The 24,534-nt window shown below is 35.8% G+C and overlaps 3 protein-coding genes across 3 annotated transcripts; 2 read left to right on the top strand and 1 right to left on the bottom strand.

Moving 5' to 3' along the window:
- Nucleotides 1-302: 302 nt before the first annotated feature.
- Nucleotides 303-1,308, top strand: LOC140175731 (uncharacterized). The gene is made up of 2 exons (XM_072204277.1): nt 303-510; nt 692-1,308. Exons 1-2 carry the CDS (start codon nt 303-305, stop codon nt 1,306-1,308), a joined length of 825 nt encoding a protein of 274 aa, XP_072060378.1.
- Nucleotides 1,309-20,188: 18,880 nt separating this feature from the next.
- On the top strand, nt 20,189-24,391 carry LOC112716192 (uncharacterized). The gene is made up of 3 exons (XM_025768057.2): nt 20,189-20,470; nt 21,292-21,423; nt 21,729-24,391. The coding sequence occupies exons 1-3, from the start codon at nt 20,198-20,200 to the stop codon at nt 21,804-21,806; spliced, it is 483 nt and encodes a 160-aa protein (XP_025623842.2). The 5' UTR covers nt 20,189-20,197; the 3' UTR covers nt 21,807-24,391.
- Nucleotides 23,632-24,361, bottom strand: LOC112716191 (uncharacterized). Its single transcript, XM_025768056.3, has one exon. It carries the CDS (start codon nt 24,359-24,361, stop codon nt 23,810-23,812), a length of 552 nt encoding a protein of 183 aa, XP_025623841.1. The 3' UTR covers nt 23,632-23,809.
- Nucleotides 24,392-24,534: the final 143 nt, after the last annotated feature.

Here is a 24,534-nt window from a genome sequence, read left to right as displayed (position 1 = left end):
ATGTCATAATGCGAGACTATTTCGAATTTCGAATACAAGATTGGACTTCACACAATGGTGTCCTCATATATTCCCATCGATTATTCCAACAATTCTTAGTTAATGCATTCTCAATGGTTGAAAGCGCCAGATTGAAATATGTTTACACCCACCAAAGCAACTTTAGAGCTGAGTTATATAATGGCCTTCGAGATGCTATTTTCAATGGCGAGACAAATGCAGCCTCAAAAGGAAAGAGAATTATATTCCGGGAAATATTTACTAGTGGGACAAGATACATGATACAAAATTATTAAGATGCAATGGCAATATGTAGATGCGTCGGTTATCCAGATTTGTTCATCACTTTTACTTGCAATCCGCAATGGGATGAAAAACAACGATATTGTGCAAAGCACAAGCTCAAACCAGAAGACAGGCCAGACATCATTTGTAGACTCTTCAAAGTTAAAGTAGACAAGATGATTAAGGATCTTAGATACAACAAATTATTTGGTTCTACCAAAGCAGGTATGTAATTTACATATAAATTTTGCAATTTTTTCCCATGACATTCATAATTGCTTCCTTATTCTAAATTAGACGCGTTAATACCATTCAAGCGTTGTTTTTTCCCCAGTTATTTATACAATAGTGTTCCAAAGGAGAGAACTTTCACATGCACATATACTATTGTTCTTACATGAGCAAGATAAGTATCCAAACCCTACGGACATAGACAAAATCATCTGTGCTGAGATTCCTGATCGTGATGTTGATAATGCATACTACGAAGCTGTCAAGAGTTTCATGCTACATGATCCATGTGGTCTTAACAAGCCAACTTCCCCTTGCATGGAAGAAGGATGTTGTATGGGTCATTTTCCTAAGAAGTTCAACGAAGTTACTACAATTGACGAAGATGATTACCCGATTTATAGGCATCGAAATAATGGACGCCCAGTGGAAGTATTTGGAATTCATCTTGACAATAGATATGTTGTGCCAAATATATTGTTGTTACTAAAATACCATGCTCACATTAATGTGGAATGGTGTAACCAATCAATATCTATCAAGTATTTGTTCAAATATGTAAACAAAAGGAGTGATCATGTCACAGCCTCTTTTTACAGAAACTCCACCAGTGACAATTCAAGTACGAAAGTTGATGAAGTGAAAATGTTTTATGATTGTCGATATATATCTCCTTTTGAAGCTGCTTGGAGGATATTTTCCTATGACATTCACTATACAAATCCATCTGTTGAGAGGCTGAGTTTTCATTTACCAGATCAACAACCTATTGTATTTACAAATAATGAATAATTAGTTGAAGCTCTTGCGAAGGCCACTATAGAAGAGTCCATGTTTCTAGCTTGGTTTGTAGCTAATGAAAAATATGCAGAAGCTAGAGAACTAACATACACTGAGTTTCCAGCAAAGTTTTTTTGGAAACTTTCATCTCGAGCTTGGGAACCTAGGAAAAGTCATCAAGTCATTGGAAGGATGATTTTTGTTCCACCATCATCTGGTGAGCTATATTACTTAAGGATGTTGTTAAATATTGTAAAGGGACCAACAAGCTATGCAGATATTTGAAACTACAATGGTGTTATCAACTCATCATTCTGAGATGCATGCTATGCACGTGGACTACTTGATGAGGATAAAGAATATATTGATGCCATTAAGGAAGCAAGTCATTGGGGCTCAGATCATTATTTGCGAAAATTGTTTGCGACTCTATTGTGATCTAACTCAATGGTGCGACCTGAAGCTGTATAGGAAGAAACTGCGATCTTATTATGTGATGGGATTTTGCATAATCACAGAGCCATGTTTGGCCAATCTGGTAAGCAAACAACTCCAATGATAAACCTTTTTATTAAATTTTATATCTTTATAGTGTTGTAGCTTACATGTTTTCATAGTAATTTTTTCATGTACCATATGTTTTCCATAATTACAGCAACTAATGTTTTTACTTTGTCAACATTTCAGATTTGTTGTTCAGTGATGAATCCATATTTCATGGTATTTATTTGCTTTAATTGGATGGATTTTATCAACTTTTCTCACATTTATTCAATGAAATAGCATGGTTTTGTGAATTCTTCCTAATTTGTGTTCAAAAGTAAAAACATGCTTTTTAGGCCCTAAAATTGCTAAATTCTATTCACTTTAATTTCATTTGACGCCTTGATGTGTTTGTTGAGTGATTTTAGGCTTATAAGGCAAGTATGGATTAAAGAAGTGAAGAAAAAACATGTAAAGTGGAGAATTCATGAAGAAATGAAGTTGTAGAAATCTGTCATGCGAGGCGTATGCGTGGCCCACGCATACGCGTGACAAGCAACACGTGACCTCATTAAATGCAATACGTTGGGGGTGAATTCTGGGCCTTCAAAACCCAATCCAACTCATTTATTAAGTTATTTCAAGCAGAATTCAAGAGAAAACAAGAGGAAAGTGATGAGCGGATAATTTATACGCTTTTTGGCATTGTTTTTAGGTAGTTTTTAGTAGGATCTAGCTACTTTTTACTATATTTTTAGTAGTTTTTATGCAAAATTCACATTTCTGGATTTTACTATGAGTTTGTGTGTTTTTCTATGATTTCAGATATTTTCTGGCTAAAATTGAGGGACCTGAGCAAAAATCTTATTCAGAGGCTGAAAAAGGACTACAGATGCTATTGGATTCTGACCTCTCTGCACTCGAAATAGATTTTCTGGAGCTAGGAACTCCAATTGGCACGCTCTCCATTGAGTTAGAAAGTAGACATCTAGGTCTTTCCAGCAATATATAATAGTCCATACTTTTCTCGAGTTTTGACGATGCAAACTGGTGTTCAAACGTCAACTTCCTGCCCTTTTCTAAAGTTAAACGCCAAAAACAGGTTACAAGCTAGAGTTAAACACCAAAAACAGGCTACAAACTGGCATTTAACTCCAAAAGAAGTCTCTACACATGAAAGCTTCAATGCTTAGCCCAAGTACACACCAAGTGGGCCCGGAAGTGGATTTCTGCATCATCTACTTATTTCTGTAAACCCTAGTAGCTAGTTTCATTATAAATCGGACCTCTTACTATTGTATTTGAGACATCTTGGGATCGTTGGATAATCTTTGTATCACTTTTGATCTCTTGATCACATTTAAGGGGCTGGCCATTCGGCGATGCCTGGACCTTTATCACTTATGTATTTTCAACGGTGGAGTTTCTACACACCATAGATTAAGGTGAGGAGCTCTGTTGTTCCTTGAGTGTTGATGCAATTACTACTATTTTCTATTCAATTCAAGCTTATTCTTGTTCTAAGATATTCACTCGCACTTCAACCTGATGAATGTGACGATCTGTGACACTCATCATCATTCTCACCTATGAACGCGTGCCTGACAACCACTTCCGTTCTATCTGCAATAGTTTGAGTGTGTATCTCTTGGATTCCTGGTTCATGCATGTTAATTGTCTCTCCTGACAACAGAGCCTTCAATTCCTTGAGATCAAAGTCTTCGTAGTATAAGCTAGAATCCATTGGCAGCATTCTTGAGATCCGGAAAGTCTAAACATTGTCTGTGGTATTCCGAGTAGGATCTGGGATGGGATGACTGTGACGAGTTTCAAACTCATGAGTGTTGGGCGTGTGACAGATGCAAAAGGATCATTGGATCCTATTCCAACACAAGTGAGAACCGACAGATGATTAGCCCTACGTAACCCGTAGTAGGACCATTTTCACTGAGAGGACAGGAGATAGTCATTGAAGACGGTGAAACCCAACATACAACTTGCCATGGAAAGGAGTATGACTGATTGGATGAAAGCAGTAGGAAAGCAGAGATTCAGAAGGAATGAAGCATCTTCATACGCTTATCTGAAATTCCCACCAATGAATTGCATAAGTATCTCTATCTTAGTTTATGTCTTATTTATCTTTTAATTATCAAAACACCATTACCAATTGAATCTGCCTGACTGAGATTTACAAGATGGCCATAGCTTGCTTCAAGCCAACAATCTCCGTGGGATCGACCCTTACTCACGTAAGGTTTATTACTTGGACGACCCAGTGCACTTGCTGGTTAGTTGTGCGGAGTTGTGACAAAGTGTGTGAATCAAGTTTCGAGCACCAAGTCTTTGGCGCCATTAATGAAGATCACAATTTCGTGCCCCAAGTTTTTGGCGCCGTTGCCGGGGATTGTTCGAGTTTGGACAACTGACGGTTCATCTTGTTGCTTAGATTATGTAATTTTATTTTGTTTTTATTTTCCTTTATTTTCGAAAAAACAAAAAATATTTTTATTTTGTTCTTTAGAATTTTTAAGAATGAATTGTAGAGTTTCATGATGATCTGTTGAAGCTTGGCTGGCTGTTAAACCATGTCTAATCTTTTGGACCGAGTCTTCAACTTATCATCTCAAGAGCTTGTTGACTTCTACCAATCTTGCTATTGAATGTAATGATCTGCTAAAAGTTTGGCTGGCCATTGGCCATGTCTAGTGTTTTGGACCGAAGCTTTCACCTAAAGCTTGGCTGGCTAGTAAGCCATGTCAAATTCCTGGACCGGAGCTTTAGACTAACATTGCATGATTCCTGGAATTCTTATTAAAAATTTTGAATTTCTTATTTTCTTTTTCCAAATTAATTTTCGAAAAATACAATTTTTTTTTATAAAATCATAAAAACAAAAAATATATGTTTCTTGTTTGAGTCTAGTGTCAAGTTCTAAGTTTGGTGTTAATTGCATGTTTTTATTTTTCTTGCATTTCATGCATGGTGTTCTTCATGATCTTCAAGTTGTTCTTGATGAATCTTCTTGTTTGATCTTCATAAATTATTGTTTTGTGATGCATGATTTTTTTCATATGCATCCTTGTATTCATAGTGTCTAAACATGAAAAATTTTTAAGTTTCGTGTCTTGCATGTTTTCTTTTATTGAAAATTTTTCAAAAATAAGTTCTTGATGTTCATCATGATCTTCAAAGTGTTCTTGGTGTTCATCTTGACATTCATAGCATTCTTGCATACATCATTGGTTTTGATCCAAGATTTTTATGTTTTGATTCATTTTGTTGTTTGTCTCTCTCCTCATTTAAATTCAAAAAAATTTTAAAAAATATATCTTTTCAAGTAAATAATACAGCTAAATGAAGATTCAGAACATAAAGCAGAGGAATCACAGAGAAAAAGCTGGACGTTCAAAACGCCCAGTAAGGAAGGAAATCTGGCGTTTAAACGCCAGCCAGAATACCTGGCTGGGCGTTAAACGCCCAAAAGGGTAGTGTTTTGGGCGTTAAACGCCAGAATGAATACCATTCTGGGCGTTTAACGCCAGGATGGCACTAGTGGAGGAATTTTGTTTTCAATTCAAATCTTTTTCAAATTTTCATAACCTTTCAAAATCAAATCTTTTCAATCATATCTTTTTCAAAAATCAAATCTTTTTCTCATATTTTCAAAAATCACTGCTAACAATTAATGTTTTGATTCAAAAATTCAAGTTTGTTACTTTCTTGTTAAGAAATGTTCAATCTTTGAATTCTAGGATCACATCTTTCTTATTAGTTAAGTCATTAATTTTAAAAATCAAATCTTTTTAACTTGTTTTTCAATCATACATTTTTAAATCGTATTTTTTTCAAATCACATCTTTTTAAAATTCTAATTTCAAAAATCTTTTTCTAACTTCTTATCTTTTCAAAATCATTTTCTTATCTTTTTTTCAAAACCACCTAACTACTTTTTCTCATCTCTAATTTTCGAAAACCACTAACCCCTTTTTCAAAATTATTTTCAATTAACTAATTATTTTAAATTCTAATTTTATTTTATTTTATTTCTTTCAAAAAAAATTTTCGAAAATTTTCCCCCTCTCTCATCTCTTTCTATTTAAACACTAGCATTCCTCCTCCATTGTCAATTCGGACTGTCTCCTTCTTTATATGTTCGAATTTTTCCTTACCTACCTCATCCTTCTATTCTCCTTTTCCTCTGACACCTCAAGAAATCTCTATACTGTGACATAGAGGATTCCATATTTCCTTTATTTTCTTCTCTTTCATATGAGCAGGAACAAGGATAAAGGCATACTTGTTGAAGTTGATCCTGAACCTGAAAGGACTCTGAAGAGGAAGCTAAGAGCAGCTAAAGCACAAAACTCTAAAGAGGACCTGGCAGAAATTTTCGAAAAAGAAGAAAAAGAAACAAATATGGCCGAACCTAATAACAATGCAAGGAAGGTGCTTGGTGACTTTACTGCACCAACTTCCAACTTCTATGGAAGAAGCATCTCAATCTTTGCCATTGGAGCAAACAATTTTGAGCTAAAGCCTCAATTAGTTTCTCTGTTGCAACAGAATTACAAGTTTCATGGACTTCCATCAGAAGATCCTTATCAGTTTTTAACTGAGTTCTTGCAGATCTGTGATACTGTTAAGACCAATGGGGTTGATCCTGAGGTCTACAAGCTTATGCTTTTCCCTTTTGCTGTAAGAGACAGAGTTAGAACATGGTTGGACTCACAATCTAGAGATAGCCTAAACTCTTGGGATAAGCTGGTCACGACTTTCTTAGCCAAGTTCTTTCCTCCTCAAAAGCTGGGCAAGCATAGAGTGGATGTTCAAACCTTCAGGCAGAAGGAAGGTGAGTCCCTCTATGAAGCTTGGAAAAGATACAAGCAATTGACTAAAAAGTGTCCTTCTGACATGCTTTCAGAATGGACCATCCTGGATATATTATATGATGGTCTGTCTGAATTATCTAAAATGTCACTGGACCACTCTGCAGATGGATCTATTCACCTAAAGAAAATGTCTGCAGAAGCTCAGGAACTCATTGAAATGGTTGCAAATAACCAGTTCATGTACACTTCTGAGAGGAATCCTATGAATAATGGGATGCCTCAGAAGAGGGGAGTTCTTGAAATTGATGCTCTGAATGCCATATTGGCTCAGAATAAAATATTGACCCAGCAAGTCAATATGATTTCTCAAAGTCTGAATGGATTGCAAGATGCATCCAACAATACTAAAGAAGCATTTTCTGAAGAAGAAGCTTATGATCCTGAGAACCCTGCAATGGCAGAGGTGAAGTACATGGGTGAAGACTTTGGAAATACCTATAATCCTTCATAAAGAAATCATCCAAATTTTTCATGGAAGGATCAACAGAAGCCTCAACAAGGCTTCAATAATAATAATGGTGGAAGAAATAGGTTTTGCAATAGCAAACCTTTTCCATCATCCTCTCAGTAACAGACAGAGAATTCTGAGCAGAACCCCTCTAGCTTAGCAAACATACTCTCTGATCTATCTAAGGCCACTCTCAGTTTCATGAATGAAACAGGGTCCTCCATCAGAAACTTGGAGGCACAAGTGGGTCAGCTGAGTAAAAGGGTTACTAAAACTCCTCCTAGTACTCTCCCAAGCAATACAGAAGAGAATCCCAAGAGAGAGTGCAAGGCCATAAACGTAACCAATATGGCCGAACCTGGAGAGAGTGAAAAGGCAGTGATTCCCAGTAAGGAAGACCTCAGGGAACGTCCACTAGCCACTAAGGAGTACCCTAATGAGGAACCAATGGAATCTGAGGCTCATATAAAGACCATAGAGATTCCATTGGACTTTCTTTTACCATTCATGAGCTCTGATAACTATTCATCTTCTGAAGGGGACGAAGACATTGCTGAAAGGCAAATTGCCCAGTATTTAGGAGCAATCAAAGCTGAATGCCAAGCTATTCGGTAATGAGACTTGGGAGGATGAACCTCCATTGCTCATTAATGAGCTGAATACCTGGGTTCAGCAAACTTTACCTCAAAAGAAACAGGATCCTGGCAAATTCTTAATACCTTGTACCATAGGCACCATGAACTTTGAGAAAGCTCTGTGTGACCTGGGGTCAGGGATAAACTTAATGCCACTCTCTGTAATGGAGGAACTGGGGATCTTGGAGGTACAAGCTGCAAGAATCTCATTAGAGATGGCAGACAAATCAATGAAACAGGTTTATGGACTAGTAGAGGACGTGCTAGTGAAGGTTGAATGCCTTTACATTCCTGTTGATTTCATAATCCTAGACACTAGAAAGGATGAGGATGAATCCATCATCCTTGGAAGACCCTTTCTAGCCACAGCAAAAGATGTAATTGATATTGACAGAGGATAGTTGATTCTTCAGTTGAATGAAGACTACCTTGTAGTTAAGACTCAAGGTTCTCCTCCTGTACACATGGAGAGTAAGCATGAAAAGCTTCTCTCAATACATAGTCAAACTAAGCCCCCACATTCAAACTTTAAGTTTGGTGTTGGGAGGCCACAACCAAACTCTAAGTTTGGTATTGAGAAGCCACAGCCAAACTCTAAGTTTGTTGTTGAAAGACCTCAACCATGCTCTGATTATCTATGAGGCTCCATGAGAGCTCACTGTCAAGCTATTGACATTAAAGAAGCGCTTATTGGGAGGCAACCCAAGTTTATTTTAATTTTATATATCTATGTTATTTTGTGTTTTCTTTTAGGTTGATGATCATGCGGAGTCACAAAAACAATTGCAAAAATTAAAGCAAAATTAAAAACAGCATTGAAAATAGCACACCCTGGAGGATAAGAGTACTGGCGTTTAAACGCCAGAAAGAAGCAACAGACTGGCGTTTAACGCTAGAAAGAAGCATCAAGCTGGCATTAAACGCCAGAAACAAGTAATAGCTTGACGTTAAACGCCAGAAATGGTATAAAAGCTGGCGTTTAATGCCAGAAACAGGCAGCAGTCTGGCGTTAAACGCCAGGATTGCACTCTAAGGCGTTTTATACGCCTAATTGGAGCAGGGATGAGAAATTCTTGACCCCTCAAGATCTGTGGACTCCACAAGATCTCCACCTACCTCAACTCACTCTCTCTCCTCTTCATATCTTTTCACAACACTCTTCCCCAAATACCCTTCACCAATCACCTCCATATCTCTTCCCAAATACCCTTCACCAATCACCTCCATATCTCTTTCCCAAAAACCCCACCCACCTCTAAATTCAAAACCATTTCCCTCCCAAAACCCACCCAATTCCATTCGGCCTACCCTCCCTCATTTATCTATAAATACCACCCTTCACTCCTTCATTTTCACATATCTCAAAAACCTTCTTCCCCCCTTGGCTGAACCATATACCACCCTCTATCTCTTCCATTTTCTTCTTCTTCTACTTCTTTCTTTCTTCTATTTGCTCGAGAACGAGCAAAAATTTTAAGTTTGGTGTGGTAAAAGCATTGCTTTCTATTTTTCTATAACCATTTATGGCACCTAAGGCCAGAGAAACCTCTAGAAAGAGGAAATGGAAGGCAATTGCTTTCACCTCTGAGTCATGGGAGATGGAAAGATTCATCTTAAAGGTCCATCAAGACCACTTCTATGAAGTTGTGGCCAAGAAGAAGGTAATTCCTGAGGTCCCTTTTAAGCTCAGAAAGGGCGAATATCCAGAGATCCGACATGAGATTAGAAGAAAGGGGTGGGAAGTTCTCTCCAATCCCATTCAACAAGTCAGAATCTTAATGGTTCAAGAGTTCTATGCAAACGCATGGATCACTAGGAACCATGATCAAAGTATGAATCCGAACCCAAAGAATTGGCTTACAATGGTTTGGGGAAAATACTTAGATTTCAGTATGGAAAATGTGAGGTTGGCGTTCAAATTGCCAATGATGCAAGAAAATACATGCCCCTACACTAGAAGGGTCAACTTTGATCAAAGGTTGGACCAAGTCTTCATGGACATATGTGTGGAAGGAGCTCAATGGAAAAGAGACTCAAGAGGCAAGCCGGTTCAATTGAGAAGACCGGACCTTAAGCCTGTGGCTAGAGGATGGTTGGAGTTCATCCAACGCTCTATCATTCCTACTAGCAACCGATCCGAAGTAACTGTGGATCGGGCCATCATGATCCATAGTATCATGATTGGAGAGGAAGTGGAAGTTCATGAGATCATACATCTAGAACTCTATAAGGTGGCTGACAAGTCCTCCACTATGGCAAGGTTAGCCTTTCCTCATTTCATTTGTCACCTATGTAATTTGGCTGGGATTGTCATAGAAGGAGACATCCTCATTGAAGAGGACAAGCCCATCATTAAAAAGAGGATGGAGCAAATAAGAGAGCCCATTCATGGACCTCAACAAGAGCATGGGGAAGTACCTTATCAAGAAATTCCTGAGATACCTCAAGGGATGCATTTTCCTCCACACAATTATTGGGAGCAACTCAACACCTCTTTGGAAAATTTGAGTTCCAATATGGAGCAATTAAGGATGGAGCACCAAGAGCACTCCATTATTCTCCATGAAATTAGAGAGGATCAAATAGCCATGAGGGAAGAGCAACAAAGGCAAGGAAGAGACATAGAAGAGCTCAAGAGCACCATAAGATCTTCAAGAGGAGGAACAAGCCGCCATTACTAAGGTGGACCCGTTCTTTAATCTCCTTATCTAGTTATTTTTCTGTTTTTGGTTTTATGCTTGATGTTCTATCCATGTTTGTGTCTCTACTACATGATCATTAGTGTCTAGTGTCTATGTATTAAAGCTATGAATAATTCCATGAATCCTTCACCTCTCTTAAATGAAAAATGTTCTAAATACAAAAGAACAAGAAGTACATGAATTTCGAATTTATCCTTGAAATTAGTCTAATTATTTTGATGTGGTGACAATACTTTTTGTTTTCTGAATGAATGTTTGAACATTGCATATTTTTTATAGTGAAGTTTATAAATATTAAACTTGTTGGCTCCTGAAAGAATGATGAAAAATAAAAATGTTATTGATAATCTGAAAAATCATAAAATTGATTCTTGAAGCAAGAAAAAGCAGTGAATAACAAAGCTTGCAAAAAAAAGTAGCGAAAAAAAAGAAGAAAGAAAGAAAAATAAAAATAAAAAGCAAGCAGAAAAAGCCAATAGCCCTTTAAACCAAAAGGCAAGGGTAAAAAGGATCTAAGGCTTTGAGCATTAATGGATAGGAGGGCCTAAAGGAATAAAATCCTGGCCTAAGCGGCTGAATCAAGCTGTCCCTAACCATGTGCTTGTGGCATGTAGGTCTAAGTGAAAAGCTTGAGACTGAGTGGTTAAAGTCGTGATCCAAAGCAAAAAAAGTGTGCTTAAGAGCTCTGGACACCTCTAACTGGGGACTTTAGGAAAGCTAAGTCACAATCTGAAAAGGTTCACCCAGTCATGTGTCTGTGGCATTTATGTATCCGGTGGTAATACTGGAAAACAAAGTGCTTAGGGTCACGGCCAAAACTCATAAAGTAGCTGTGTTCAAGAATCAACATACTAAACTAGGAGAATCAATAACACTATCTGAATTCTGAGTTCCTATGGATGCCAATCATTCTAAACTTCAAAGGAAAAAGTGAGATGCCAAAACTGTTCAGAAGCAAAAAGCTACTAGTTCCGCTAATCTAATTGGAGCTAAGTTTCACTGATATTTTGGAATTTATAGTATATTCTCTTCTTTTTATCCTATTTGATTTTCAGTTGCTTGAGGACAAGAAACAATTTAAGTTTGGTGTTGTGATGAGCGGATAATTTATACGCTTTTTGGCATTGTTTTTAGGTAGTTTTTAGTAAGATCTAGCTATTTTTTAGTATATTTTTAGTAGTTTTTATGCAAAATTCATATTTCTGGACTTTACTACGAGTTTGTATATTTTTCTGTGATTTCAGGTATTTTCTGGCTGAAATTGAAGGACCTGAGCAAAAATCTGATTAAGAGGTTGAAAAAGGACTGCAGATGTTGTTGGATTCTGACCTCCCTACACTCGAAATGAATTTTCTGGAGCTACAGAATCAAATTGGCGCGCTCTCAACTACGTTGGAAAGTAGACATACAGGGTTTTCCAGCAATATATAATAGTCCATACTTTGCTCGAGTTTTGATGACGCAAACTGGCGTTCAAAAACTAACTTCATGTCCTATTCTGAAGTTAAACGCCAGAAACAGGTTACAAGCTAGAGTTAAACGCTAGAAACAGGCTACAAACCGGTGTTTAACTCCAAAATAAGTCTCTACACATGAAAGCTTCAATGCTCAGCCCAAGCACACACCAAGTGGGTCCGGAAGTGGATTTCTATATCATCTACTTATTTCTGTAAACCCTAGTAGCTAGTTTCATTATAAATAGGACCTCTTACTATTGTATTTGAGACATCTTGGGATCTTTGGATTATCTTTGTATCACTTTTGATCTCTTGATCATGTTTAGGGGGCTGGCCATTCGGCCATGCCTGGACCTTCATCACTTATGTATTTTCAACGGTAGAGTTTCTACACACCATAGATTAAGGTGTGGAGCTCTGCTGTTCCTCGAGTGTTAATGCAATTACTACTATTTTCTATTCAATTCAAGCTTATTCTTGTTCTAAGATATTCACTCGCACTTCAACCTGATGAATGTGATGATCCATGACACTCATCATCATTCTCACCTATGAACGCGTGCCTGACAACCACTTCCGTTCTATCTGCAATAGCTTGAGTGTGTATCTCTTGGATTCCTGATTCATGCGTGTTAATTGTCTCTCCTGACAACAAAGCCTTCAATTCCTTGAGATCAGAGTCTTCGTGGTATAAGCTAGAATCCATTGGCAGCATTCTTGAGATCCGAAAAGTCTAAACCTTGTCTGTGGTATTCTGAGTAGAATCTGGGATAGGATGACTGTGACGAGCTTCAAACTCATGAGTGTTGGGCGTGTGACAGATGCAAAAGGATCATTGGATCCTATTCCAACACAAGTGAGAACCGACAGATAATTAGCCCTACGTAACCCATAGTTGGACCATTTTCACTGAGAGGACGGGAGGTAGCCATTGACGACAGTGAAACCCAACATACAGCTTGCCATGGAAAGGAGTCTGACTGATTGGATGAAAGCAGTAGGAAAGAAGAGATTCAGAAGGAATGAAGCATCTTCATAAGCTTATCTGAAATTCCCACCAATGAATTGCATAAGTATCTCTATCTTAGTTTATGTCTTATTTATCTTTTAATTATCAAAACACCATTACCAATTGAATCTGCCTGACTGAGATTTACAAGATGGCCATAGCTTGCTTCAAGCCAACAATCTCCGTGGGATCGACCCTTACTCACGTAAGGTTTATTACTTGGACGACCCAGTGCACTTGCTGGTTAGTTGTGCGGAGTTGTGACAAAGTGTGTGAACCATGTTTCGAGCACCAAGTCTTTGGCGCCATTAATGAAGATCATAATTCCGTGCACCAGAGAGTAATTAGGTTTAGCTTAGTATCATGTTGTAGGATATTTTCTAGAGAGAGAAGCTCCCCCTTTTCTCTAGAATTAGGGTTCTTAGTTTAATTTTCCTTTTAATTTCAGATTTTAATTCTTGTTTTAATATAGTTTCATTTATGTTTTCATGCTCTCTTGTCTTTATTTTCTTAGTTTCTTTTGTTAATTTCTCATCTATGCCACTTTTTAGTTTTATGAACTCTTGTTGATCTTAATTTTCATTTAATGCACTTTGATGTTTCTTTGTTTATTGTCATTTAATTGAGTTGTTATTATTGTTATCTTGCATTTGGTAGCTTTAGATTATTTTTATTGCAATTTAATATGCTTTTATTTTCATACACACCAAGTATTTGATAAAATGCTTGGGTTAGTTTTAGTGTAGTTTTCCACACTCTTGGCTTGGAATTGAGGACTTTGGTGACTTTGAATCATTGATGTCCATTCTTGATTGATATATTAGGGTAGTTAATTGATTTGGTTTCCACTAAGGCTATCTTTCACTAAGCTAATTAGTGAGTTGGCTAGGACTTGTGGATTGAGATCAATTTTGCCTATTTGACTTATCCTCGATGTTAGGATTGACTAAGTAGGATTAACTCTTCATAATCATCATATGTTTGTGGTTAATGGCTAGGATAGGTAACCTTAACTCTCACTCTTTGCCAAGAGGTTTATTAGCATTTGAATTTCCCTTTCTTTTGCTTTATTGCCTTGAGTTAAATTGCCTTTGATATTTAGTTATTGCATGCTTCTTTAATTCCTTGCTATTTACATTACTTGCCTCTTACAATCTCAACCCCATTTTCCCATAACCAATAATTGAGCACTTCATTGCAATTCCTAAGGAGAACAACCCAGGAGTTTAAATACTCTCGGTTATTTTATGTTGATTGTGACATCTTTGAATTAAACTTTGATGTTGGTCAATTGTCGGTTTGGACTATACTTGCAACGAAGAAATTCCATTTTGTGAAATTCCGAACCTAGTTTCGGCCCTCATCAAGTTTTTGGCGCCGTTGCTAGGGAGTTGCAATGGTGTTATATTGTTGGCTATTGTGAATGTGTGAATATTGTGAATAGCTTATTTTTGGTTGATCAATTGCTTGCTTTTGTTAGTTGTTAGGAGTTTGTTTTAGTTTCTCTTATTAACTTTTGTTTTTTATTTCCTCTTTTCTCTATGAATTCTCACCCTTTTGGTTTGGAGTTTGGTTGTTATGGATTGTGGGATCAATTGAGTGAGGAGTCATATGCTTCTAGGCAACCCTCTTAGTAACAACCTCCTCCATTTCCTTATAGCTACTATCCATCTCTTGATGCGCACCAATACAAACCAAACCCTCAACATTATGATCAACCTTACTCACACGCCATATCACACTATCACCAAACACCTCCATATGAGCCTAACATATACCCACCATACCATCAACCTTATGTGCTTCATGAACAATATTATGAACCACACTTAGAACCACCATAATTCCAACACCAATACTCCACACCACCTCAATATTCTTACCAAATACCAACCACCTTCTACATATGAGGATCTTCTCCCACATGATGAACCTTCTTTTTTTCCACAACCTTCAATGGAGGAAGCACTCCAATTCTTCTTTCAAGAGCAAGAAGAGTATCAAAAGAGGAAAGAAAACATCATGGCAACCTTAGCCGAAGCCTTATCTCACCTAGCCTCACTACACTTTTCCAACAATTCAAGCACTTCCATGAATGAAAGTAAAGAATCAACTCCAATTGAAGTATGTAGAATGTAAGAGAGCTTGGAACTACAAGGGGAAGAAGAAGAAATGAAGCATGAGTTGCAAGTAGAGGAGGTTGAGATCAAGGAATTAGAAGGTTGAAGAATTTGAAGAAGTTAAACAAAGAAACAAGCTTGAGAAAGCTTGTCAAGAGGTGGAGATCATAAAAGAAGTACCATCTACTCCTTCATTTAAATGGGTAAAATCCTTAACCTTGAGCTTCATTATCCCACTTGAATATAGTTTGATTAAAAATGATAGTCAACTTAGGAATCTTTGTGGATTGGAAAGTAAGAGGGAGTTAGATAGTGGTTGGAAAAAAGAACCTAGGTTCATTAAGGTTGAGTCTTTGAAGCTTGGTTTCAATGATGGGTGTGATGCCAAAGTGGATGAATATAGAAGAATGCTTGGGTGCTTGGGTGAGAATTTTGAATGCTTGGCACCCGGATGGAATCACATGAGTCCACAAGAAGATCGGATGTACAAGATTTGGGATTCCGGAGACTATTGGAAATGCCAACATTGGTAGGGATTCAAGGAAGAATTCAAGCACAAGCCACCATAGCAAGGGCAACCCCAATTGTCCAACTTAAGGACATTAAACCAAAGTGCTAGGTGGGAGACATCCCACCATGGTAACATCTTTCTAACTCTTCCTCTCTTTTAGCATTTGTTTGTTGGATTTTTGCTTCTCTTGGTTAGCTTAGTTTGATTAGATTTTTTGTATGGATCACGAGTTTGTGAAATTCTGGGTGTTTTGGGGTTGAAACCCTTGGTTGAGCTCAAGTTTGGTACCTTAGAATTTGAGGAAATTTTTTTTGGAGAAATAGAGCATTGTGCGTACGCACACTTCCCCCAGTTTTTGTCATCTGTGCCTACGCACCCATTTGTGTGTACGCACACTCGTTTGCACACCCTCTGCCGGGAGCGCTCGCACACACTTGTGCGTCGCATCCCAACCTTTTACCCTTTTTGTGTGCACGCACGCATTTGTGTGCACGCACACATGATCCTTTTTTCAAGTATAAAAAAATTGCCTTTTATGTGTACTATGCGTACACGAGCCTATGCGTACGCACACTTTCATACCACCTCCCTTCCCAGAGCATCCGCACACCTAGGTGTGTACTCACAATTTTTTTTCAAACCTGCCCGCCATGCATACGCGTTGCCTTCCATTTTCTCCCTGTCACGCGTACGCCTGCCAGACGCGTATGCGTCGATCCCCATTTTCGCAAGTCCCACGCGGACGCGTGATCCACGCGTACGTGTGACCCCTCCCATGTTTCATATAATCTTCTTTTCTCTTCTTCTTTCCATTTTTTCTCTTCTTTTTTCTTCCCCTCTCTTCTTTCCCCCTCCAACCATCATCCATCACTATCACTCACTATCCACCATCATCTCTCTTTAGTTAGTTAGTTAGTTAGTTAGTTAGTTTAATTTTCTGTTTTGGTGGTAAGTGTTGGATTATTGATTTAATTCACTGATTCTGTTGAGATTTTGCTGCTGGATTGTTGTTGCTATTTATTGGATATCTTTGTTGAGGTTATACTTTGTTGCTTGGTATTAAATTTTGAATGTTGGACATTTGTACATACCAAGTACTTATGACATTGCCTTCATGAATCTTGTTGGATTTCTAAATTTCATGTTGTAGCTAGCCACCATGTGATTTGATTTCATTATCTATCATTAGGCAATTTATTTTTTTTAGTTGATGCATTGTTTGTTAGGTGATGCTTGTTTATGATTGATTTTTATTTAAGTCACCTAGTTGATGTATTGAAATTAAAGAATTGTGAAATTGGATCGTAAGCTCACCTAGTGACATTTTTTGAGCTTTTTAAGCTTTGTGGACCATGCTTGCTATGTGATTAATCTCATCTTATACCACTCTTTTCTTAAATTGCATAGCAACCATGTTTTTCACTTCATGTTTATTAGGTGTTGCAAACAAACTTTCCTCCATTATCCATTCCACAATTGCTTGATTGTTGATTGATTGCTTTTATGCTCCTTGTGTACTTGTTTGTTTATCTTAACCTACAAGTTTTTTTTAAAGTATCTTAAGCACACTAGAATGAGTAAAGTTCATGCCTCTTTTGTGTAATTGTGACATAGCTTTCTATGCTAGTGTGTGTCTTCTGAACCACGCAACTTAGAATTCACACACTTGTTTTCTTCATGTTACAAACTTATTCACTCCATTTTAGTTATCATCACCTCATTCCAACACTATATGCTTCCTTGCTTTTGCATTTACTTGTATTGCCATCCTGTCTTCTATTTTTTTTTCATGGATGATTCACCATAAGCAAAAAGGAAAGTGAAAGAAAGAACACGCAGCAAGCCGGTTGATCCACCAGCTGAAGGTGGCAATCCGTATCATCGCTGTACCCGCTTGCTCACCTCTAAATGCACGGAGGACCGTGCAAACTTTTAAGTGTGGGGAAGTCGTCACCGATAAGCAATTTTGGGTGATAAATTCTAATCCGAAACACTTTCACATTCTTTTTGAATTCTTAGTTGCATTTTTTTCTTGGTTTGTATATATTTTAGAGATCTATTTGCATTTTTCTTAGTTTGTTGCATTCCTTTGCATATATATAATAAGTTTAATCAAAATGAAAATTTCCAAGATCATTCCTATATAGGGCATTGACATCCTAATTGATTTGAGTGAAAAATTTTCATTGAACTTGCATGATTTATACATTGTGGAACTTAGTTTTTGAGCAAAGAACACATAAGCTTGTAAGTTTTGAGCCTAATTGTGTGGTTACATTATATAACCACTATTTTCATTCTTGTGTGTGTTATTCTCTTTTTATGATTACAATCTTTGACTTGTTTGATTCTTTATATCCATTATTTGATGTATATATGCATTTATATGATTGAGGCCATCATTTTATTTATCTTACTTACCCAAATAGCCTACCCTTTTATCTTCCTTTGTTAACTAACTTTGAGCCTATTTTAATCTCCTTTTGTTCTTAATTTTAGCACATCACTACTCTTAAGTGAAAAACAATAAATTCTTCTTTTGGATCTTTGATTAGCTTAAGATTGTGAGAGTGTGTATCATCTAAGTGTGGAAAAGTTTGGAACTTTGGTTGAGGTAAAACTTAAAAGTAGATTTTTGTACTTTTATTGAAAATCTTTAGAATTGGGTACATATTCATGTATTCAATACTTAAACCATATGCATTAGTCTCTTGTATATATTTTATTGTGAAAAAAAGAGAAAAATAAAAGAAAAAAGTAAAAGAAGGAAAAAAAAAGAGAAAAAGAACGCAATAAAAAGGGGACAAATGTTAACCCCAAAGTTTGAGAAATAAAAATGCATATGTGACAAGAATTAAAAGAATGCATGAGTGTTTGAAAAAGTGAATAATGGGTAGCTAGGTATTGTATTAGAATTGTATAGGTTGTTATATGTGTTTGGTGAGAGTTTAGGCTAATCAAAGATGCAAATTTCAAGCTCACTTGACCATATGCATCCTTACCTTTACCCTAATCCCATTACAACTCATGAAAAGTCCTCATGATATTTGTATGCATGCATTGAATATTTGTTGACTGTTAGATGAAAAATAAATTTTAAAAAGCAAGATTAAGAAGAGAATTGAGTGAATCAACCCTAAACACTTGAGCAATTAGAGTATATACACATCTGGTGAGGGATTCGATTGCTCAATTCTATGTTTTCACCTATGATTATTTCTTATCTTGCAAGTTATAAATTCTTTTCAATAACTCTAATCAATTTATGGATTTAATTTGATTGCTATTGCCTTAGCCCTTATGTTTATATGTGTATTTTTAGAAATTGATTTATTTTGACCAAGTAGTTGTATGCATTTAGATATATTGCATGTAGATAGGTTGCATTTAAATAGTGTGCATTGAATAAATGTTAATACTCCTTTCTTGTTTCTTTCTTGAGTTTAGCATGATGACATGTTATTGTTTAAGTGTGGGGATGTGATAAATCCATATTTCATGATATTTATTTGCTTTAATTGGGTGGATTTTATCAACTTTTCTCACATTTATTCAATGAAATAGCATGATTTTGTAAATTCTTCCTAATTTGTGCTCAAAAGTAAAAACATACTTTTTAGACTCTAAAATTGCTCAATTCTATTCACTTTAATTTCATTTGATGCCTTAATGTGTTTGTTGAGTGATTTCAGATTTATAAGGCAAGTATGGATTGAAGAAATGAAGATAAAGCATGTAAAATGGAAAATTTATGAATAAATGAAGTTTTGGAAATCTGCCATGCGAGACGTACGCATAACCCACGTGTACACGTGACCAGAATTCGTCAAGTGATCAGAATCCGTTCTTTTGCATGAGCATACATGTGGTCAATGTGAAAGATAGTTATTTTTGCTGATGTGACGTTATATAATTGAATGCACGTATAAAATTATTTTACACTGATAGTGTATCAAAATTAAATTCTAAATTAATAGAGACAATATATTCCACTTATATCCAGTTAATATACTTTATCTTCTTTATATTCCAATAGATTACAAATATCTTATCAAACTAACTTATCAATTTTTGAATGTTAATAATATTTTTACAAAGCTAAGCTTCAGCAATTTTCATTTTTCTCTTCAAAGATCATTATTTTTCAAACTACGCTTTAGTTTTACATAATCATTCTATTTATTTCTCTTCCCGCACATAGCGGAGGTATATTGTTAGTTATATTATATGAATTTAATTATTGCTTAACTGTCATCGCATAGTAAATTACACGTAATTTCCTTATATATAAAAAGTAAACACAAATTCTCGTGCATGATCCAAAAATCAAAATTAATAGTTTTCTTTGTAAAGGCATTAAGGGCCGTTTAGAAATTTTAAAAGTAATTTTTTTTAATTTTTGATTTATAAAAAGTAGTAGTATTAATGTGTGGTGTAATTTTTAAAATTAAATTGTAATTTTTTAAGAAATTATTTAGGAGCTTATAAAGAAATTAAAAAAAAATAACTTTTTTCATAATACTTCTATTTTTTATCATATTTCTATAAAATAAATACTTTTAGATGATAAATTATTTTATCAAAAGAAACTTAAGTAAGTTGGTTATTTAAATTGGGCCTAACTCTAACGTGGCAATGGCATAAATGTTATTTTGGCACAACCGAGGGTTAGAATTGTGTTACGTGGCTTCGGGGTTTGGAATTTGGATAACGCGATGGAAGGAAGAAAGGAAGGAAAAAACCAGAAGCGAAGCTCAAAACCACACAGAAATGGCGACTATGTTCAATATTACTGCAATCACATCACCATCTCTGCGAAATTGGGGTTACCTTTCTTCTTCTTCTTCTTCAGCTCCCATGCACACCCGTGTAGTTCACACGAAGCCACTTCAGTGTGCCCCTATTCAGCAACAAATGGTACATGCTACTGATGCTACCATGCTTATTAATTTAATTAATATTTTATCCTTTCATCAATCCAAATGTTTCTTTATCTTCTGCGTCTTCATACTCCTCAATTTTGATACTTTCTTTCCTCTTTGGTGTTTGCCATTTTGAAATTTTGATTTATACTTTTTTATTTTTTTAATTTTTCGTCGAACCGTTTGTCTCAAAAGCATAGCATAGGTAGAGGTATGTTAAATTAAATAATTGTTTATATATTTAACACGCTTTTTCTTGATCTTCAAGCGTGAGTCGTGGTATGCAAATATGAGTTTGGAATTTGTATTAGCTTTTAGTAAAAATATTCTTTTAAAATCTTTTTTATTAAAAAGACAATTTTCCATTTGGATAAAAAATATAAGAAGTATTTATCTAATAAAAAAATTGTTAAAACTTTTCAAAAAAACAAGTGTACTTATTCATAATGTCTGTATTTGTGTCACAAAAATAACTTTCAAATGCTAGATTTTTATCTAAATATATGGAGTTAGAAATGTATCAAATTTCCCATGTGATATTAGATTTGGTGGAAGGGTGAGTATGAATCTTTACTCCAACACATAGTTAAGTGAAAAATATACATATAACGTTTTGGTACGCAGATGAATTGATATGCGGTACACTATCTAATTGGTGAATTCATGTAACTATGATCCAACATTCAAACTCTTGTTTTTGGATCATGTTAGTTGTGAATGGACACCATAATTTAGGGTGTTTAAACAAACAAATATGGTTGATTAGTTTATTTCCTTTGGACAATAAATAATGTGTTGTGTTGTGTTGGTGTTAAGGTTGATGGCACCATAATGTGTGAGCCTTGCAATGGGAAAGGGTGGTTGTTATGTGACTTCTGCAAAGGCCAAAAGACAAATGTCAGAGCTGAAAACAAGCGCCTCTACCGTAGATGCCCTACCTGCAGAGCTGTAACTTCTTCTCACTATCACTAATGTCATGCTATGGAAATGAAAAGCATTCAATTTGTCTGCATTGTCGGTGTTTTACGTAGACATCCAATCACATAGTGTCTAAGTGTCATATGATCTTTTCAGCAAAACTCACTACTTGAATAATTATCCAATAGAATTATTTGATTAGGTGACTATGCAAAAATTAACGCAATGGGAAAATGACAAATGAAACCAATATATGATGTTAAAGATGATAGTTGTTGTTGTTATAATAGAATTTATAGCTTTCTTCTTGTGTTTTTGTATTTTTATTTGTGTAGGTTGGATATATCTTGTGCTCAAGGTGCAAGGTCTTTAAGTGTGTCACTTTTCCGAACTTCGACGACAGCGAGGAATGAAATGATTTGGGGACTTACTTTGAGAGCATTCAATTCCAACTACTTGTTGGAGAGTTAAAGGAATAGAAGGTTGAATCTTTCTTTGACATTTCTCATGATTGTGTCTGAATATGATATGATTGAAAATGCAATTTTCATTTCTTTTCATTCCTCGTGTTATCACTTGAAGACTTTAGTTTCTGTTTATTTCTTTTCATACTCAACTTTCTTTATCACTAGCTGAGGTTCATAGTAATAATACAAAAGAGTCTTCTTCTCTGTTCAATTCTTTAAGCACACTATTTGCAATGAATCCAATTAATCTCTGTCACTCTAACGCCATCCCCGCCTTCTCAGTTTATTGTTTAATGCTGTGAAATGTTTACTCAGTTAGTTGATCTTTCCTGTGACAAATAACAAATATTATATCCGTGTCAAAATAACTATCAATTTGGACAAAGTATTACTGGATTATCCAAATACATTTATTTCCCTCTGTTTTGGAGTAACAGTCAATTTGGACAAAGTGGTATGTTAAAATAAATTTATCAGAAGTCCAATGTATCTAGATAATGGATAATACAGGTAGATTGATTTTTAACATATCACTTTATTCAAATTAATTATGTTTAAACAGAAAGAATTTAGATAAAGAGGAACATTGTTTGAATGCCATTATTAACCTGACCACTATTGCTTCCAAGTAGAACTTATTTGGGATTTTTCTTTCCTAGCTGACTGATTACACATGGACCCAAATATAGATATGATATGTGTGCTTGAATTTGGATCTAAGGATAGCTATTTGACTTCTCTGATACTGACATACTGTGCCTTGTTTGACTGGAATCTATTTCATCTTAAATGAAATGTGATTTTACAGTTTATTGAGAAACTAAATTTTCAGTAATCTTTATTGTACATTTATACCTTGCTGCTGAATTGATGAATGTATAGTACATATAGTTATTCCTCTGTATTGTTTGGGCATGTGCTATAATATTACAGGTCACATAACTTTTATTGAATTTAATAGAAGAGTAGTTTAAGTCCCTAGCTTAGATCATATATACCACGTATAACGAGAGCTGAATTTGCAAGCTTTAATGTTTACATGTGTGTTTAACTGCTGAAAATGAATGCTCCCATGTGAACTATGTAGTGTAAGTTTTAGAAGTATAATCTGGTTATATGGACATAAATCGTTTAATGTGTCAATTGGCGCTAACGATTCACGTGCAAATAGGTAGAGAACTCACATACCTTAGTAGAGAATTGGGTGATACAAGAATATTTAGTGTTAATGGTCACCCAATTCTAGTGGTGTATGTGAATTCTCCACTCATTTGCACAATCTCTAGTGTCAATTGACCCCTCAAACAACTATGTACAAATGACATCTCTATTAGAAACACTAGATAGACATGACTCTAAGGCGAGCAAGTGCAATTTAACACTGTTAAACATTATTCCATCATTGGAATAGTTGTTTGCCTATTTCTGTTCTGGAAGTGTTGGAACTTTTGATCTCCAGCTCTCAGATTTCAAAGGATACTTAAATGTCTCTTCTTTTTTCTGTTCCTTCATCATTATTGTTCAATAATTGTGTCCTTTACAACCTTTTGACTCCTTTTGCTTTTGAAAAATTGGTAGTGAATTCAATTTGAAAAGAAGAGTTATTTCCAAGTTCTATAATCTGTATATGATACTGCATGTGTATGATCAAGGTCTTGTATATAATGCAAGACTTTCTTGATAGTAGGATGGTTATATGATTTGAACTGTTAAATATGAAAAACTTTCAACTCTAGATCATTCTAGAATTATATATGATTAAGAGTAGCACTTCTATAAAACAACCATTATTTGCTTCATAATACCCCAAAAGGGATTATCTTACATCTAGTTAAATCACTCTCCCTCACTTTCACTTTAACTTTCACTTTCAGATAGAAAGAACATTATAAAAAAAAATGGACAATGTCAGATTCCTATACTATCTATCTATCTATCTATCTATATATCTATCTGCACATAGGACTTTGAGGATGATGTGAATAAGTAAGCTGATTGAAGGAGCAGTACCCCATCATCATCTTTTCTACACTGAATAATCCGCAATTGTGAGCCGAAAACTTGTCCTTTTCCTCCACCATCTTCAGGACACTCTCAAACACAGATACTTCACAAGGAATCCTCAGAACGCCGGTCTGCTCAAACCCGAACTCTTCTTCAGCTTCTCTTAGCAACATGTGAAAGGCTTGGTGACCCAAATATACAGTTGGTATGACAAATCTCTTGAGCTCTAGTCCGACGCAAACAGCTAAGTAGCCTTTTGGAACCGCATTGCTTGACGATCCTTTGTCACGCTCGGACAAAGAAAGTGTCCTTTTCAGAAACTTAATGCTTTTACTGCTGGTGCTGCCGCTATGATTGTTGTTGTTGTTGTTGTTGTTGTTGTTGTTGTTGTTGTTGTCACTTGATTTTGAAGAGTTGGCAATCCTTCTCCATTTCTTGAGGATCTGTTGAAGCCTAACAATGTCCTTGATCTTGTTAGATTTCTTTGGTGGATCCATGGATATACTAGTTTCTCTCTTTCTTGGGGTTATTTTGGTAATTTCAGTTTTCTATCTTCCTTTTATTTTGGTAGCTAGTATCTAGAGGAATTGAAACTGAACCCCTTTCCCACATTTTTTTTTGGTTACGACTTAGAAATCAAGCACTCCTTAACCAGGTTAGCTTTAACTCT

The sequence above is a fragment of the Arachis hypogaea genome, chromosome 10 (assembly GCF_003086295.3).
Source record: "Arachis hypogaea cultivar Tifrunner chromosome 10, arahy.Tifrunner.gnm2.J5K5, whole genome shotgun sequence".
In the NCBI taxonomy this organism is placed as follows: Eukaryota; Viridiplantae; Streptophyta; class Magnoliopsida; order Fabales; family Fabaceae; genus Arachis; species Arachis hypogaea.
Note: the sequence above shows the minus strand (reverse complement) of the source record. Positions and strands in the feature narration are given on the sequence as shown.